Source organism: Canis lupus, chromosome 31 (assembly GCF_048164855.1).
Source record: "Canis lupus baileyi chromosome 31, mCanLup2.hap1, whole genome shotgun sequence".
Taxonomy (NCBI): Eukaryota; Metazoa; Chordata; class Mammalia; order Carnivora; family Canidae; genus Canis; species Canis lupus.
Window position 1 is genome coordinate 20,209,985 of NC_132868.1, and position 19,331 is coordinate 20,229,315.

The window sequence follows — 19,331 nt, forward strand, 5'->3', positions numbered from 1 at the left end:
TAACACCATCCAAATGAAGACACTCATGTACCTAACTCCCCTCTTAATATGTGCTTTCCAGGAATGTACAATTTATATATTTTTTAAAAAAGCAAAAAAACCACCACATTTCAGCCCAAGGAATACTGTACAAGGGACTTAAACTATTTAAAAAAAAAAAAAACCCTCTAATTAGAAGTAACAAGGTTGAAACAAAATCTTCTATATGTCAACTGAGTTGTACCAGCCTTTTACTCTTTTCATTTGCATTTATTCAAACACAGTTCTCAAAACATTTGAGTGAAATTGGGCTTCCTTTGGTAAGCAAAGGACCTGAAAATAATATTTAAAAAATGAACAGGCAAAGTCTTCAGTTCATCCACAACACAGGTGTAGTGTTCCCTTCTCTTTCCGAACTCTGAAGCACTCAGTTTTTTCCATAGTCTAAAAGCTAGAAGAACAAGAGTACATTTGTGGTGGAATGTATTTGTCACTTGCTGATAACTAGTTGAAATACCATTATCCCCTTGTAACAGCTTTAAGAAATAGCCTTTTAAAGGCATACATTGTGTACCTCTTTTCTTATCCCCTGCTTTATATAATACAGATTACATAAAGGCTGACAAATCCACAGTTATAGAAGCATTAAGCATTGGCTGTATTGAAAATTTTTTAGTTCTAATACTAGCAGTACAGGGTTACAGAGCATAATTTTTAACACTTAGTTGCAGGTATAGTAAGTATAGTATGTTTCATGGATTGGAGAAAAATGGGTATTTTTGTCTTGAAATTTACTACTGACAACCTAATCTGAACAGTTCTGCTAAGCATTGATGTTAGAAAGAAAAGTAAAAACCAAACTTTATTGTTGCTTTTTACCATTTGGTAACATTTTTACACACAGGCTTCGATCTTCAGAATACCCTGGATTCAGTAGAAAAACCTTTTAAATGAAGTTTTGTACAATAGAAACTTCTCAGCAGTCAAAATTTAGACTGTAAAAAAATACATGCAAAACATACTTTTCTGAAAACACTTAACTTTGAACAAAGCACCGAACTACACAAATGCAGAATGAAAACAGCATTTCAACTCCACCAAAAGTAGTCATCATAAAAGGTGTAAAAGTCACCTAACTTCACTAGGCACTGTTCACTTTTTAAACAGGAGACAATAAAAAATATTGTCCACAAACAATATCCCAACTTTAGGGTAGGTTTCAGAAAGTCTTCATCTTCATGCTTTAATAGCGACCTAGGAAGAAATAATAATCAGTCTCTCAGTATTGAAGCATATTTATCAAGTATACTTTAATGTTGAGACTTTCAGACTATTCTACCATTCGAAAATTCTATGCATCAGATTCTCTCCTGTAAAAATAGAGGAAGACTCTCCTATTAAGGGTTACACTAGAAATCAAAGAACTGACATTAAATAGAAATAGCTATGGAAGTGTAACTTGACCCACAAGAACTAAGTTTTTAAAGCCACCCAATTGTTTCCAGGCTGTACAAAATTAGAAGCACTCCCCTTTAAAAAAAATGCTACAACAAATGGTGACCAGAATTTAGTATACATTTACTATTTTTGGGTTAGCAACAAGATTCCAAGATCATTTCAATATACTTCCTTGAAACTTACAAAAATGGAGGGTATATGTTATAATATAGATAAAACTACCTGAATTAACTATCTGCCATAATTTAAATTCAAGAAGTTTATTGTAATACATAAAATCGTATCAAGGTAAAAACTTACGAGGTGAGTATGATCGAGATCTAGAACGCGATCTGTATCCTCCACGACTATAGTAAGGAGAAGGTGACCGCCTTCTGTAAACAAATGTCAAAACCATCTAAGACTCCATAGATTGAAGTTAGATTAAATGACAAAGATCACCAATAGTCATGTTATTTTCAAAGTCTGTTTTAAATACAAAAACCACTAAACCCAAACACCTTTTGATGAACTCCCAAAATAAATTTTACTAGTGCTTCAAAGTGGTTTTGTAAGACTTGTATATTCACTTGCTTATTGAGATGCTCATTAAAAGCTAACAAAAATGCAATAGTACAAAAAAAATAGCTATAACGAATGAAAACTTAAATAAATGCTTATCAGTGACCTTAATTTGTGCTATCTCATGTTAAGGTTCAAAATGGTGCCACTGAGTAATTGCCTAGTATAAGCCCAATTCATTTCTGTAAACATAAAATGAAGTCATGTATATACACACTATCACTGGTTCCAGTTTTAGTATTTTATGAATTTCATGCAATCCAATTTGTGTATGCAACTTGTAATTAACTACTAAAACATACTTCTAGTAAAACCAAGTGTCTTTAGGTGAGCCATTTTACTGTGCAGATTTTAAATACTTTGCCATACCTGTAAATCTGATCCCTATCTTGAGCAGCTCTCCATCCTCCTCCTCCTCCACCACCTCCTCTGTAAAGGCAGAAAAGCAACACATTTCTTTTTAAAGTTTTAAAAATGATACATTTATACAGTAAAATTAGAACTCCCAGAAAAGTGAAAAGTAGTTTTTAAATAAGTGATTTAAGTGCTACCTTTGCCACCCTTTTTACAAACTGGCATAGAGCTCTCTCTGGTGGCTAAAATGAGTAACAGAACAAATTACATTTCTAAAGTAAATGCTTAACTGAATTAAAACCTGAAAGTTTAACGTTCTAAGCCCCCACATAGATTAATCCCTAAGTGCCAATTAACACACAAATGTTCTCTCAAAAAAAGTTTTTGTTGGGGATAAAATGCTGGACCATAGTATCAGAAGCATGCTTAAAGGTTTACTTCCACAGATAGTAGGCTGACCATTTTAACTTCTTTAAACATTCCAAATAATGTACCAAAAAAAAAAAAAAAAAAAAAGGCCCCCACACCTCAATAAGGCATCAAGGATTACTATTGGGGTCAGTACCTATTATACAATTGACATTTTCACAAGCAAGACAGGGTCTAAGTGACCTGCTGCAGCTAAAATAATTTTACCCCATTTTTATCTTCAAAAGTATTCTAAGTATTTATTTCCATACTAACCCCCTAAAAAGGAAAACGTATAAAATCTTTTGGTAGTAAAAAAAAAAAAAACTTCTAGCCATTGTTTTGCTAAATTACTGCTCTTTAGCAGTTACTTCTTTGCACTCTTATAAGACTTAGTTTTTCCGTTTCTCCAGTGCATCATACATTAGAAACAATAAAAATGGCTTTATAAAGCAATGACTTTAAAAGGATTTCAGTTGGCTTACAACTTGACGTTTAAGAAAATACAGGGGCAGCCCGGGTGGCTCAGCAGTTTAGCGTCGCCTTCAGCCCAGAGCATTATCCTGGAGACCCAGGATGGAGTCCCACATCAGGCTCCCTGCAAGGAGCCTGCTTCGCCCTGTCTCTCATGAATAAAAATGTAAAAAGAAATTAAAAAAAAAATACATGTACATATTAAACTGACTAGACACTTAAACCTTAAAAAAAATCTAGGTTTCTGAAAAAAAGAAAAAAAATCTAGGTTTCTGTATTTAATATATAAAAAGTGATTTTAATAAAGATGAAAACTTAGGTGTAGCACTGCCTTAAATTATGTTGCAACTGATTCAGGAGGAGATACTTCTTTTAATTTTTGGCAACTTAAATCTCATTTTATGGTTACCTTACCTGTATGATCTGCTATAGTAGTCACGATCATCATAGCCTCGATCATATCCTCTGTCATAGTAATCCCGACGGCGTGAGCTGCCACTATGAATAATAATATACCTTCATAAGATACCTTATGTCATTCCTTCCCTATTTAACTACATATGACTGTTACTGTTTAAAACTGTTCAGACAATAGCACGATGGCTCATTTGGGTCTTGGAGGCCACAGCTGAGCTCTAAAGACATGACTGGACAACTGCTTCAAGTATAATCTCTTTACTCTCCTTTATTGGGCAAAAAATGAAGATCATTTTCTAATAAATATTACCCTAATTAATTCATAGATGGGCCTTTTCTAATAGGAAAGTTAACTGGAAAACAATATTCCTGGTTTAAGATTCCACTGACATTAGATAAACACTGTCCTTTCTCTGGCCCCTATAATAATGTAGATAAATATATATTTAAAAAAAGACCTAAAAACAACAAAAAAACTTTTGGTTAAGGGATACACACATTCTGCTAAACTTGCCTTCAAAAGTTTATTTGTTAAGCCCACATATTCTCCTAGGAGGGAAAATTAAAATATTTGGATGAATGTCGTTTCAGAAGTGAGAATATTTAAAGAAAAACTAAAACATGCACACAAGTAATGTTACAAAGCTGACTTTACTATAATAATTAAGATTCCATTATGAAAAAATGTTCTAATCAAGACTATTAATTACCAATTACAGTGTGCAGCACAAGTACCATGTCTCCACTGATTATTCTTTTGAACAGTTTTACGGAGTTAAAAAAAAAAAAAAAAAAAAAAAGCCCAGAATGATCTATGGCATTATAGTCATAGTTCCAAGGACTATAATGTCCTAGTCCACTATAGTCCTAGTGGCAGGACTGGATGAAACGTCAGACTTTCTCCTAGTACATAGAGTTCTTACAGAAAATGCACTCAGCCATCCATCTTTATCTTAAAAAGAAAACTTACTAGGTAGGTCTCCCCATGTAAATTCCTGGTGTTGGGGTATGTGGTCTTTTTGTTATAGAGAAATCAACTCTGATCCTACGTCCATCAAGCTCCATTCCATTGGCACGCTCTTTTGCCTTCGAAAGATACATTAAGTTATTATGTACACCCTGGACGAAGCCACGAACTATCCACTAAACTATAAATTAGATTTTTCTACATATTTATAAGTAAATGTATAAATAAACATACCCTAAAAAAATTGTCCTATCCAAGTTCATTAGTACTTAAGAGTCAATAGTAGCACTATTTTACAAAGATACAGGTAGACTTTTAACTTACTTCCTTGGCATCGTCTACATTTTCAAAATATACAAAGGCAAATCCTCTGGAACGCCTAGATTGCTGGTCATATACAATAGACACGTCAGCAATGGGGCCATATTTAGAGAACACTTCTCTTAGATCTCTTTCTGTAGTGTACAAGCTCAATCCAAATACTCCAAGACAGCAGTTGGGGTCAGGATTTGCCTAGAAATGGGAAAATAAATTTTAAACTTCAAAATTTATCATAAACCAAAGTTAAAATAAATTACCTCAAATGTCACTAATAAAGTAGATTTAAATCAACAATTAGAATTTAAAAAAATTATTAAAAAAGATTATTCATGAGAGAGACATGCAGAGGGAAAAGCAGACTCCCTGTGGGGGAGCCTGATGCTGGACTCAGTCACAGAGTTCCAGGATCATGCCCCAAGGCAAAGGCAGACACTCAACTGCTGAGCCAACCAGGCATACCAACAATTAGAATTTAAAATTAGTGTTATGGCAATAGCTGCAAGCATTAAAAAACAGGCAGAAAAGGGGCACCTGGGTGCTCAGTTGGTTAGGCACCCGACTCTTGATTTTGGCTCACATCATGATCTCCGGGTTGAGATCAAGCCCCACATGGGATCCCATGCTAACTATGGAACCTGGTTGAAGAATCCCTCCCTCTGCCCCCCAAGCCCCCCAAGAATGGGCAGAAAAACGGCAAAATGAAGTTCACCCTCAGAATTAAACCCGTGTGTGAATGGAGGAGGAAACAGGGACTCATACTAGTGAATATCAAAACTGGCATTTTTGTGGTGGGAAACAGGAGGGGGAATTTACCCAAGGGATTCACATCCTAGGAATTTATTCTAAGCATAAGAATAGCATTATCTCTATAAGCTAAAAGGAAAAACAAAGTACTCAAAATGAACTCACTTAAAATTAAAATGGGAAAACCAAGAAAGCATTCTAAAAAAATAATAAAGCTAACCCAGAAAAATCCAATATTAGTATGGTACATACCAACATGTTATGAGACCTAACATTAGTATTTTAACAGTAATGCAAAAAGTGGATTTCCTATTTGATGAGCCGAGCCACACCGTCATGTCTTGCTTACGTGTGACTGATTGACAAAATGTACACCATTACCTAGGTATCTTTGAAGAGACTATCCTCAAAACACTAAAAAGTCTCTAAAGAACTCGTGTATTCACCGCTAAAGGTCCATTAACAAATATAATCAGTCATTTCAAAACAAAAGGAAACTGCTTCAACAATAATTTTTTCACCTTACCCGATTCCCAACATGACGCCTGCGAGTAGACATGGGAGAGTGACTGTGGCTATGCCGTCTTCGATAATCTCGACTGTAAGACCTGCTACGGGATCGTCTATGGGAGCGGGACCGAGATCTTGATCTTGTATAATGCCTTCGAGAACTTCTTCTGGATCTAGACCTGTAAGACAAAGGCTTCAAGGTCATAACTAAGTAACTGGTAAGATGCAGCTTTCACTTCTTCTAATTAATCTAGAGTTAAAGTGATAGAACACAACTCAGACATACACTAACAGGAGATCAAGATTTTTCTAATTTATCTACAGTCATCTCAATTCTGTTAGGAAGAGCTCCAAACCACTACCAGCTCTCTTCCATTTAAGATAATTAAGATCAAGGAGATCAAAACTAACATGCTCAAGACGAACACTCAAAAATTTCATACTCATAAGACATGCAGCACTTCACACTAGCTTGATTTGTGGCCACTTTCCCCCTCAGAATACCACCCTCTATTTTTCAGCTTCTCCCATTATGCCCATCATTCACTTAAGATAAAATCACCATCACCATAGTTTTCCTCCAGCAGTGTTTTAAAACCAATCAATTGCTCTTAACTACAGTGATCATATGAACTGTCATCTAAACCAGACAGGATACATTTAAGAAAGAAAAGAAGTACAGTTAATTATGCCTGACAATAGGCATAAACTGGGGCTTGTCCTGGGCAAAGGAGGACATATAGCCTACTATTCATCAACATTAAAAAAAAAAAAAAAAAAGGCGCTGTGTTAAGGTATTTTTGTTTTGTACACACATGTATATTAGACTACACCTATTTATCAAGAATTGTAGTTACGAAAGCCAATGTTCTGCAGTCTGTCATACCTAAACTCATCGTGAATCCTCACAATTCTGAAGAACTACTGCTCACTAACTCGCCTTTTAAAGATAAGGAAGTTAAGGTGGAAAAAGGTTAAGTATCTGCCCAAGCCAGAAAAAATAGAGGTAAGATTTGAACCCTAACGCCAAAAGCCCAGGCTCTTAACCACTTAGTCTTCTGTCTCAGAACTTATGATTAAGTTCATTGCTAGTACCAATATTAAATAAGCCAACAAATGATCTAACCCTCTCTATCTTCCTAATTTTCAAAGCACACACCAATTTCAAAGCTAAGAGTAACAGAAGAAAATCCCAAGACAGTCTTTCTTACCTAGATTCAGATCTGGACCTGGACTTTGATCTGGAACGCCTGGAATCTTCCTTGGAGCGAGACCTTGCAGGGGTATGCCTTGCAGATTTCCCAGATCCATGAGCACTTCCACTTCTGGAAGCAGAACGGGATTCCTACACGTAGATGTCAAAAGTTTAATTTGTATACTTTCTGGGCAACTTTAAAAAACAAATAAGCTGCTGTGAGATAAATGGTGAGGGAAAGCAATCCCCTTCCAAGATAAGAAAAACATAGGTAAGGGCAGGAATTGAATATACCTGGTATATTTACATTGCTCCAACTGACATAGGCCAATTAACTTAAACTTCCACCTTTTCTGGAGCAGGGATAAGAGTTAACTGACCCCACTCTTCAGAAAGGGGTGCCAAAGCCAAGCAGTTAAGGGAACTGTCCAAGGATTGTGTTTTGGGATTGTTACTCCATAAAGACTAGGGTGAGAAAGAATCTTATTAACTATGACACCTGTACCTTATACCTATATTTCAATCAAGTTGCCATCAATAAAACAAAATCCTTTGAGAGACTCACAAAACTTACTTTTAAAATTCCTTTTTTTCCCATAAGACCTCAAACTTCAAGTTATATTTATTATTGAGTGGAGAAAAATCGAGGCAGGGGACAATCTGCTTCAAGTCCTAGCAAAAGGCAGAAACTTAGTGGAAAGCAAGGACCAGCCTGAAGAACACTAAACCTTATTCCATCTAACCATGGTGGGAGGGCCTTAAGAATCTCAAAGCAACCAGATGGAGCCATGGCAGAAAGGTAGTAACTGTACAGAAGGAAGAGCTGAAAGAGTGCCAGAAATCTACAGCTTCCCTGGCTAAATGGAGATGAACCAGGGCAAACTGATAGGGATCAAGGAATAAATAACTAGGAAAGGTACATAAAGGACATATTAAAACAAGAACAGATTAAATCAGGGGCTCTATCTGGGTCCAGGAAGGGAGGGAGTTCAGAATTGTACATAAAAACCAAAGTCTAGGTATATACTGTATAGCTTTCCCATCAAAACTAGACTACCTGGTAGATAAATGGCACAGTAATGAAGATCTCTAAAGAAATCAGAGAAAGAATGGGTAGTAAACAGGGTAACTGGCTCATCAATGAGCCAAAGCATACAGTCAACTCAGCAGAAAAGACAACCATATAAAATAATGGAACTAAGGAAATATTCTGCCAAGGCACCAAAACAGAAACAGCGGATTAAGAGAACAAACCCACTGAGGCTGATAGCTAAGGTATGTATATCAAAGAAGACAACCTTATTTCAGGTTATCCAACTTAAGGCATATTAAAAGGCATCAAGTCTAGTAAAGCCTTTCTACCCAAGATAAAGCAGAAATGGCCAGACTCAAAAGGAACCAAAACATTACAGTAAGTCTTTGGAGGGGGGTAAGACTTTATGTTGAAACTATTGGATAAAAGTGATCACAGGAGACCTCCCTGTGTGGTAGATTTTCAGAGTATTCTGGACATTCTTAAAAAGAATAGCATAGGATATTAAATTATAGTTACAGCCTTTTTAGATTACATTCTGTGTTCTACAACATGAGGGGAGAAAATTTGAAAGATCACTTCTATGATGCTCAGGGAAAAAAAGTTATATGCAATACAAAAGAAACTCAAGTTTAGAATAGGAAAGAAAGTAACTCAGCCAGCAAAACAACTTCTGGTCTCTAGGCCTGAAAACAATTCTAGAAAACTTCCCAGTTAAGACTTCATTATATAAAACACGGTGTGAAGGGACATAAAATGTGACCGCCTCCTCTCCATCCCCCCATGAGTGACTGTAAAAAGATTCAAAGAAAAAGATGATATTCTTATTAGTGAAAACAGCTACCTTTAACAACAAGGAATGGTTAAAGGTGTACTGCAGCTTTAGGGACCCCAATAAATAATCTCTTGGCATTCTCTGGGAAATATTCTGCATACTCAGACATTTAAAAGCACAATCCACTGCCCTCCTCTCCTTGGACAAAGAAATTCTCAATAATAGGGGTGTGGTTTCTGACATCACAGGCAAAAGCAAATCTAAAAGAAAAACTAGAAAACAGGGACCCCCAAGGTTAACTGCCTTTGTTTATTTCAATGCTAGAAATGATTACTTCATGGAATGATTATAGCTGTTACTGTAAACCAAAGAAAACAGTTTACTCTGGAAAAGAGAGCGGAATATGCTCACCTTAACTCCCAATAAGAGTTAAAAGATTACCAATAAAATACTTGTAGTCAACAAATAGTAAGCCCAGGGGCCAAAATATAAAAGAAGAGAGGATAGGAAGATCTTTTTAAGCCTCTTGCTTCACTAAACAGAAAAACCTTATTCTAACCTGCTTTACTAGTCTGCTCACACTAAGAAAAGAAGATAAAGGGCCAAAGACACATTATCTGTGAAACTCTAAGCTTTTCTCTCAGGCCCTAAAACTGACTGGCTATATGCATATACATTTTGTGAGCAATCACTTCTTAGACCAGGAATAGAAACACCAGCCAAAAATGCAAAGACTTTCCCTTTTATAATACTGAAGCTTGGTTAGACCAACACCTAAACAATGTCTCTATCTCTTCCCACCTTTCGTGTCAAGGATGTTTCTTAAAGAAGTTAAACCCCTTTTTGTAGTTATGCTGGCCATTAACTGGTTTGAAAACATATTCAAGAAAATTTAGCCTGTCCAGAAGAAAGGAGACCTAAATTAGGCAAATCTAAATTCAAAGTTAACTTTAAACCTTAATCAGTGGGCAAATCTACACAACCAACTGGGAAAGCCTCCTCACAAAGAAAACTCTAAAGTCCACTCACAGGGCTGAAAAATTTTGTGTCAATGCATTAAAACCCTACCAAAAACACTACTCTGGACATTAATACCTCAAGCAAAAGGACCATGAACTTAATAAACATAAAGCCAAAAAATTCCCTGAATTTTTGCTCAGAGAATCAAGTTTTTATAGATTGGATCTTAGTCATATACTAACAATATAGAACGTAAAAAGAGCAGGTCAGGAAAAAACCTAATCCTTTCAACAAAATAACTTCATCTTCCTATTCCAAGAATGGCAGTATCTTAGACATTTTTGAAAGAGATGAAGTAGAAACCATGTGAATCAAATCATTAAGTTTCTCCTGTATTATTTTAGAAACTGGATTCAATTATTTAGATTTTAAACAGTGGCTCTTAAACAGAGATAATGCAGTAAACCTACACAGCATTTAAGAATACAGGTCCCTAAACTAAAGCTCATTTTAGTAATTCTGGAGTTGACCATTTCCTATGAGCACCATACAAGATGCTAATTAAAGCCTAATTATTTATTCAATTTCAGAGTATTATATTTCCTACTTACTGATTTTTCTTGGCAAAAGCATCTTCCTCGAACTTTCTCTCATTTTCTCTGTTCCACCTGCCCAGGACAAGAGGCCCATCCATCTCCCTCTTACCACCCTAATAACTAGGACAGGATGAGAGAAGGAGGCACTGTCATACTCCAAGATGCTTTGGCCAAGGGGTGGTGGTGGGGGAAACCCTGAAGGACAGTCCACCAGCATCACTGTTTAGTTTTGCCATACATCTATCCAGCTTTGGCCATTTAATCAATTCCAAACTACTTTCCTTCCACATAGAGGCCTAATAGGTCTTTCCTCTTTTGGACAAGGACCTTTCAGATCTCCCGATAATAGAATACAAGGACTTAAACAGAGTATCTACTCACATCTCTTTTACCTTAGCTCTCTACCTAATCTGTATGTAATTCAGAATACAAATTAACTTAATGTTACTTATACATGGCAAAAATATTTTACAAATAATTGGGACAAAACAAGTGCCGGATACTACCATAAATGGGAATAATTTTCTTCTCCTTGCAAAACACAAGAATTATAAAAAGCACAAATCTTCCATTGACAATTGGCCCTAAAAACCTCCAGAAAAGAGATCCTTCTAGAAATGTCACTTAAGCCACTTTTTCCAAGAGCTAGAAGATCTGAAAACTCTCAGAGAAAGTTTAGGTTATCTTCATTTCAGGAAGGAGAAGTGATACCCTTAGCTTTCCCAACAGAAGACAACTGTTGGTTAGCTACCACTGGATATAATTTTGACCCGTTACTTGTCGCATCCAACTGAAAAGTTAACATTACACTGATCACCTGGTTCTTTTATTCAACTAAAAACACACAGAAGGGGAAATAATAGAACTTTGAAAGTTTTTTTTCCCAGTTAGTGGGAGTGGGGAACCAGAATAAAGCTACTTTATAATCCATACCACTCACATCATTATAACAGTTGTTAATTGCAGAAAATGAGAAAAAGGAATAAAGCGGTTTTCAGAATGAAAAGCAACTACCACTATTGCCACCGAGTTAGAGATCCTGTTCACTTGTGTGACCCACCTCATTCTAAGGGAAGCTACTGTATTTTTTTTTTTAGCAGTAATCCTAGTCATTCAGCTGGAATAGGCATTAAACAGGAAAGAATTAAGAATCATCCTTGTGAATATAGAACCTGCAACTTAAAAGGTAGGGCCTAAGAGGTCATAGCTTTCCACTATGCCATCTGGAAAGAAAAATTTTCATTAATGCCAAAAGGAGCTAACTACCCTGTTCACTAGTTTGCTTAAATTTTGAGAGTTGGTTCTATAATTGTCCTGGCAACAGTCTCTGGGAAAACTATGACAAATATATTCCAACTCTGAAGGTACTCGCTCATGCCCCAGGACCAGCAGAGTCAGATGAAAAAATCTGGAGGGACAACATGAAGCAACTGTTACCCATGCTGGAGAGCTCATTCCTGCCTCATATTTGACTACAAAGGGTTATTTTTTTAAATTGCATTTCAATCATTTGACTAAGAAGTTAAAATTAGAATTACCTAATTTAAACGTTTCCCCTGGAAGGCACTTCTTTGCCCTGTATATATTTTCTTCTATTAAACAAATAATGCATGCATGTTTAGCAAAATATACAGGGACACATAAACAGACTAGTAATTACTTAGCGTAGTGCTTTCTGATTCCAGATTACTTCTTATCTTAACTTCATTTTTATTTCTTTTCTTCATTCTTCCGTTTCAAATTCTGACTTCTTTCATCTTCCCCACTTCACACAAATTGCTCAATATTCTACAAGTGGGACTTCTGGTCTGATAATTAGCATGCATTCTTTCTTTTATTTTTTCAAATTTCAGCTTCACTTATTCCTGAGCTTCAAATACTCATTTATAAAACTTGTCAAATGACGACTTCCGCATTTTCCTTCTTCAACATTAACCTTAATAGAAAAAGAACAGGATGAAGATATTTTAAAACTCCAGGATAAAATCCAGTGCCAAAACTGAAACTAGAAAAAAAATTCCCTTTTTTGGATTAAAAAAAAAAAAAGCTAGAGTATGCAGCTCAAAAAACTGAAACTAGCTTCCTGTTGGTTCTAAAATATCAGGTATCAACCTCAACTATTTCAAATAAATTTTTTATCATGCTTAAATTGAAAGCGAAGTGCGCAACTGAACATTTGCTGTTCAATCTAACATTTAAGAACTTTACATTTCACACTTCTTACTTATTGTATTCATCAATAGAAAATGTCAAGTGTCAAAAGCACATTTCTAGTAAAAAAATGACACATTAATACAGAAGTGCAAGAAAGGAAAGCACGGACAATTCATTTGTACAATGACAAGGCTCAGGGTTGGAGAGGTTTTACAACTTGTGACTTGTCTAGATAATAAGGTAACAAAATGTATTTAATGTCACACACTTTTGTACTGCATGTTTAAAGAGCGCTGTAGAAGACAACATCAGGGAAATCAAAATTTGGACTGAAGTGCTCAAAACCCACCCTTAGAAAACTGCTCTAGTGACATTTTAAAATATGGTCTAACTACTAAATTTAGTACTAAAATCATAAAAAGACAAAATCAGGTCAACCAACTACTATATCCATGTAGCTATGAAGGAAAGCAGAACAAACTTGAATCCAACAGTGGTGTTTTCAAAGATTCCTGTAAATTCCCCCTCAATGAACAAAGTATTAAAATCTTCTGCAGTCCAAAGGAGAAACCCTACTTTTTAAAGGTGGCAATATTGAGAGAAAATTATAGCTCACCTCCTGAAATTAAAAACTCCACATCACTAAACAGATCAAAAAGTATTCTAGTGTCTGTTGAATACCTTCAACAAAATAGTCCTCACAAAGCATCCTCATTCTCCTTGTTATCCTGTACTTCACCTTATGATCTTTCATTTAACAATTTCCTCACTACTAGTTTTATTTTCTTTTGGGGTGAGCAAGGTTAAAGGTTCTTAAAAAAAAAAAAAAAAAAGGAAAAAAGCCATTATATATCCGGGCATTAAGACAACCATGGCTATCGTGGGAAGTGTTGTGATGTCTTTCCTAAGAAAGCACAAATTTCAGTCCAGTTTTTTTAAAAAGTCAATTATCGTTTAGTCCAGGAAAAAATTTAAATAGCTTTTTATTTAAGGGAGTCACAGTAATTGATTTTCTTTTAATATCCATCACTAAAATGTAATGGGAAATGTTTGCTGGCAGCACAAATGTAATCATGGAATCAGAATGCCCAAGCAGGTTTCCTCTTTAAGGCCACCTAAGGATAACATACTGATACAGGGCCTTAGATACATAAATATACTAGAACGGAGGCCAAAGCTCTAGGTATCGTAACTTTTCAATATGGACGCCTTCCTGCCTTTTTAATTATCCCTTCCCAACCATCTTCCTTTTATTTTTGAAGATCAAAACATGCTGGTAGATAATGTAAATATTAAGTTTATTTCAACTCAACTACTAACACTAAGCTCAAGTGGCCACTTTAACAAAACCAGACAACTAACTACTGGGGCTAATGTTATTGTCCATTTGGTTAAGAGATCCTACTTAGAAATAAGCAGAAACTTCTCCCATCATCAGCACAATTTTGGTTAAAATGACTCTAGGGATTACAACCGGAATTCAAATAACTTTTAAAAACGTGTATAAACTCCGTAGGGAACTGACAAGGTAATATTTTAAAACGTGAAACAGGGCAAAGAAAAATGTGCTGATCCTGCTATAAATTTAAAGGTTAATGCTCATATCAATGGACTATTTAATTTTCTGTGGTCAAACACTATCAGAAGATTGAGTGGAGAAAAAGCTTCAAAAGACAGAATATTCCTTGGCTCATCTGACTTGTAAGCCCATCTCTTGCATCAATAATAGACTCTGAAAAGGGGTCTCATACATGCATGCTGCAGTATTGGGCAATCTAAGTTGATCAAAGTAGCAATCCGAAAATAACTTCCACAACCCAATTCAAAAAGATTTTGGGGAATCTGAAAACTAATTTGCTATAGTGAAAAGCTCTTTTGGGCTTAATTAAAAACAAAACTAAGTGACACCACCACCTAAAATTGGTTGTTAACCCACATCCCCAAAAAACTAAGCTTGGATAAAACACTTAAAATTTCCTGAACATCAATCTCTATTCCCTCTAAAAAAAAATAAAATAAAATAAAATAAAAAAAAATTCACAAATGAAAACTAATCATAACAGAATGCAAAGGCTCAAAAAATATACACAATTGTATTGTAGGTCTGTTATTCTCTTGGGCAAAATGTGAACTATGAAATGTTAAGTTTATCACTTAGGTTTTGGGCTTTATTGGAGATAGAGGAAGAAAAGGTAAATGATATTAACATCTCTCATCACCGGATTCCTCTTTAATCGTTTGACAAAACGAGTACTTACCTTGTAATCACTTGTAATTTCAGTTTGAAAATGCCACCTTCTAGTTCCAGATAACATCAACATTAAAACCAAGAAAAATATTCTTCAACCTGGTTTCTTCAAGAGACTTGTACCTAACCAGACTCACAGTAAAACAAAGCAAACTATTTCCTCCCACTGGAAATTCAATCCTTTATTAAAGGAACTGGTGCGATGGCTGTAATTCTTTAGAAATAGATTGAGATGTTTCAGTTTTTGAAAATCAGAATTCAAAGTTAGGGGCTAAAAACAAAGAATACAGAAAGACAACCCAAGATTAAGCAGAAGAGAAAAACTGCAGAAATCTGAAAAGCAGTTTGATGGGATGGTATCCAGATGCTAATCATTTCCACAAAGAATAAGACTAAAGACAATGTACCTAACATTGCAAATATTACTTCTACAAAAACCATAGCCAATACCCTACCAGAATATTTTCTTAAACTGCTTGCTATTGTAATCTTGACAGCAGGACAGAAATCAAAACCATCTGGTCTATACAATAGTGTTTCCTTTGTGTCTGGATTCTAAGTATAGATGTGTTTGCAGAATCTAAAGAAATTACAATCATTAGGAAGGTAGAACATTAAACTAGTAACAAGACCACACAAACATCGCATATCCTAAATATTATGACCATTACTGGTCCTTAAAGATTACCCAAGTATCACCATGTACCTCACCTCCAAACTTGCAGCCAACTCTTATATTCTTACTTGTCCAGATTGTGACACAACTGCTATGAATACTTCTTTTTGCAAAGGTGGTCAACTATTCCCCAAAAATGCTTGCCAGTAATTTTTGGAAAGTACTGGAAAAGAACTATACTCGGAAATGAAAAATTTTATTTTGCACAAGTTCGGCTACATCAAGGAAGTGACTCTAGAGACATTTTAATTTAAATCTATCAACGTTCATGAGAAATGTTCCACAACTACTCTGCCATAACTAAAATGTGATGTGGACAAAAATTCTAGAATATACCGTGAGTACGCATTTAAAACGAAATAGGGGCACACACTGAACCACTGTTCTAAGTGTCAGTATATTCACTCAATAGGGGTGATCAAACAGAACAATTTATTGTACACATGCAACCAGCCTATTTAGGAAGTGAACTTCTAAAGTTTAAAGAAATGGGGAAAAAATACTTCCGGAACTATGCTGGGGCTTCAGGAACAGCGACGTCTCAATTCTGGACTGCTAAATTAAGGGAGGGTTGGGTGGAATTCCAGCCAAACCAAGGAGATTTGTATTACACGTGATTACATTAATGGTACCAATCAGGCTTTTACTAATGATTTACATCAAGTTTGATAGGTTTAAGGGTCTAGAGTGGATTTACTACAATTTTTCAGGCTCCAGAGACGCTATTAACAGGTATGTCCAAGATTATTACCCTGAATCCAACTTTTTCACGGCTTTCAGTTCAAAGGATGTTTTTAGCCAATCAGACCTGTTACAAACACTTAAGTCTTGTTTATGGCATCATATCTAATCTGTTCCATTAAGCTTTAGGGTTTTGCCAGAGTTCTTTAGGAATCACAACCTTTTTTACGGTCTATTCTAATCTCTTCGGCTTCCAATACACCAATTGGAAAGCAATCTACATACAAAACAAAATGCCAAATAAAACTACGAAGTTTAGAAATGCTTCCAGGACTCAAAACTTATGTAAGGAAAAAAAAAATCAATTTCTAACATGTAACTTTCCTTTATAAGAATTTAGCGAATACCTAACCTATGTAAACAAAATTGTGGAAAAAACAAGGATTTATATTTTTAACCAGAAAAAAAAAAATCAAAAAATGTCAAATTATTAGGATGGCAACCCAGAGCTGTTTCAAGCCAGGAACCTACCTTCAGCAATTTCCTCCCTTATGTAAAATACGACAATTTATTTTTGGGCAATGTTCGTTTTCACAAGCACACCATTCCAAGTAACTTATTCAGGTATATTCAACTAAGAGCGCTTCTCAGAAACCGGCCATTTTGTATTCTCTTCGCAGCGCAAAAAAGTACTCAGTAATTGTTTAAGAAAACCGAAGACTTAAAAGTTATCATTTGCTTCCCCCGTTCCAAACACCGATGACTAGATTCAACGGTATATAGTCAACTGGTAGAATCAGCAATCACTGCTTAACAATTTGTAGGTTGGGTCCAAACTTTCTTACGGTGGACAGCAAGAGCTTAAAAATACTCGTACAGGCACTGATGTTGGTGCAACCAACCGTCTTAAAGGAAAATGTAAAAAGCCAGTATTCTCTGAATAGGTGAAGCCTCATTACTCAAGTTAAATCAGATTTGGTTCCAAAATTACACAGTAAATTTTACAAAGTTTCAGGGCCTAAGACAGGAAGTTTTTTAAAAATGCCCTCTTAATGAAGGGCCCCAAATCGGTTTCATAGAAGTTTGCTAGTGTATTTGAATAGATTTACCTGACGACCGCTATTGAGATCTTAGGATGGCACTAGAAGGCAAAACTTAAGTCAACTGTCAAAGCACCCAACTTCTTTATCCTTACCAAGTTAAAAAAAAATCATGTTCTCTGGTGCTTTTCATTAATCTCACTCGAAGAAATTCTCCATATCCTCCGAATGCCCGAGATTGACAGGCTTTGTGTATTTTTGCATCTTCATGAATACCCAAGGCCTGCAACCACGCTTTATTTACCTCACGCTTTTTAAGCCCGGAAGCGGTCTTATTCCCGCAATCTAATCAAACCACTACCGAACTCAACATTTGGGTTAAGTGGAGGCAAAGTCAAAGTGTACCAACATAAGCTGTGGCTCACAGAAGTAGAATGCCTCAAAACAAAGGAAATAACGGCGCCATACATGGTTGCCCGTCAGTTTCTTCTACACAGTCCCCTAGAAAATAAATATCTGCTCCATAAAACAAGAAAACCTCTGTAGCCTCAGGGTGTCGTCCATCGGATACCGATAACGATTTTTTCCTTTGAAAGAAAACACTTTCGATATCGGAAAAAAGCACTCCCTTTAGGCCAGACAAAAAGCCCGCGCGAAACCCCCTCTAACGGGCCCAGAACTTGTCTACCTCGGATTAGTTTCCCCGACGTAAAAAAGGCCCAAGAACACCCCAGACTCCGTCTTTTCGGGGTCCACAAAACGATTCTAAAGCTAAACGATGGGCCAACCCTCCCAGAGAACGCTGCCTTCCTCCCCCCGCTCGGTCTGTGAGGCGCGGGCCCGCCTTGACGCGCGGCTGCTCCGCCATTTTGTGCCTCTGGCAGCGCGCCCGGCCAGCCGGCCCAAGATGGCGGCAGCGAGGCTTCGCAGGAGAGCAACGGCGAAATGAGATACCGCTCCCCTCCCCCAACACCAAGGGGACGCAGCGGCCATTTTTAATCTTTCTCCCCTCTTCTAACGGAAAAAAACCGCCGTCTCGACTTGCGGGCCACACAAACCCGCCAGTGGCCTACTTCGTGACTAACGACACTATTCGCAAGGGCTTTTAAAACCCCACTCCTGTGCTTCCAAGACTCAGACTTCGGAGTCTAAATCGCCCGTCTCCGGAGCCGAGGCCGACGGGCCTGGGAAGAGATGCAAGCTGGAACCACACGGCCGCCCCCTGCACCACCTCTACGTACCCGCTCGCCGTAGTTCTGCTCGCCGCTGTCGCTCATGACTCCTAGCTGCTGTCGCCGCTCGACGGGCTTCAATCGAAGCTGCCAACCTCTGGCGCCTTCTGTATAGAGGCTCCGCCGCAGCCTCACAGAACGCACCGGCTCCCGAGCCGCCGAGTACCGAAGCGCTCCGCACCGCCTCCGCACGGGCTCTAAGTCTGCCGGACGTGACGCGGCGCTCCTTAAGCCGGCTCCTCCCCTTTCAGAACGCGCGCTTTCTTGGCCCCGCCCCTCGGCGCTCGGTCTTCCCTTTCTAGCGGCGGCGCGTCCGGAACCGGACGTGACGTAAGCCTCGCAGCCCGCCCAGCCCCACCCACCATCTCTGGGTCTCAGCGAGGCGGGAAAGTAAGCGTGCTGGACGGCCTGCGCCTGCGGTTGGTGGTCGCCGAGGGGCGTGGTGATGTCACCGGCCACGCCCTCATCTCTTCTGGAACTTTCCAGGGAAAGCGTCGCGGCGGTGGGAAGGGGGAGATGCCCTTTTTTCCCATCCTTGATTCCTTTCT

The 19,331-nt window shown here is 37.4% G+C and overlaps 1 protein-coding gene across 4 annotated transcripts; it reads right to left on the reverse strand.

Moving 5' to 3' along the window:
- Positions 1 to 228: 228 nt before the first annotated feature.
- TRA2B (transformer 2 beta homolog) lies at positions 229 to 19,087 on the reverse strand. Of its 4 annotated transcripts, XM_072807739.1 has the most exons (10): positions 18,793 to 18,982; positions 12,413 to 12,688; positions 7,405 to 7,538; positions 6,210 to 6,372; positions 4,943 to 5,131; positions 4,622 to 4,737; positions 3,649 to 3,732; positions 2,368 to 2,427; positions 1,738 to 1,811; positions 229 to 1,233 (listed from the first exon to the last, which is right to left on the reverse strand). In XM_072807739.1, the coding sequence occupies exons 4-10, from the start codon at positions 6,240 to 6,242 to the stop codon at positions 1,223 to 1,225; spliced, it is 567 nt and encodes a 188-aa protein (XP_072663840.1). In that variant the 5' UTR covers positions 6,243 to 6,372; positions 7,405 to 7,538; positions 12,413 to 12,688; positions 18,793 to 18,982; the 3' UTR covers positions 229 to 1,222. The 4 variants fall into 4 exon arrangements, with proteins under 4 accessions (XP_072663840.1, XP_072663843.1, XP_072663839.1 ...); XM_072807742.1 differs by lacking the exon at positions 12,413 to 12,688 and having other exon boundaries at positions 18,793 to 19,087; XM_072807738.1 differs by lacking the exon at positions 12,413 to 12,688 and having other exon boundaries at positions 1,738 to 1,808.
- Between the last annotated feature and the right edge of the window lie 244 nt (positions 19,088 to 19,331).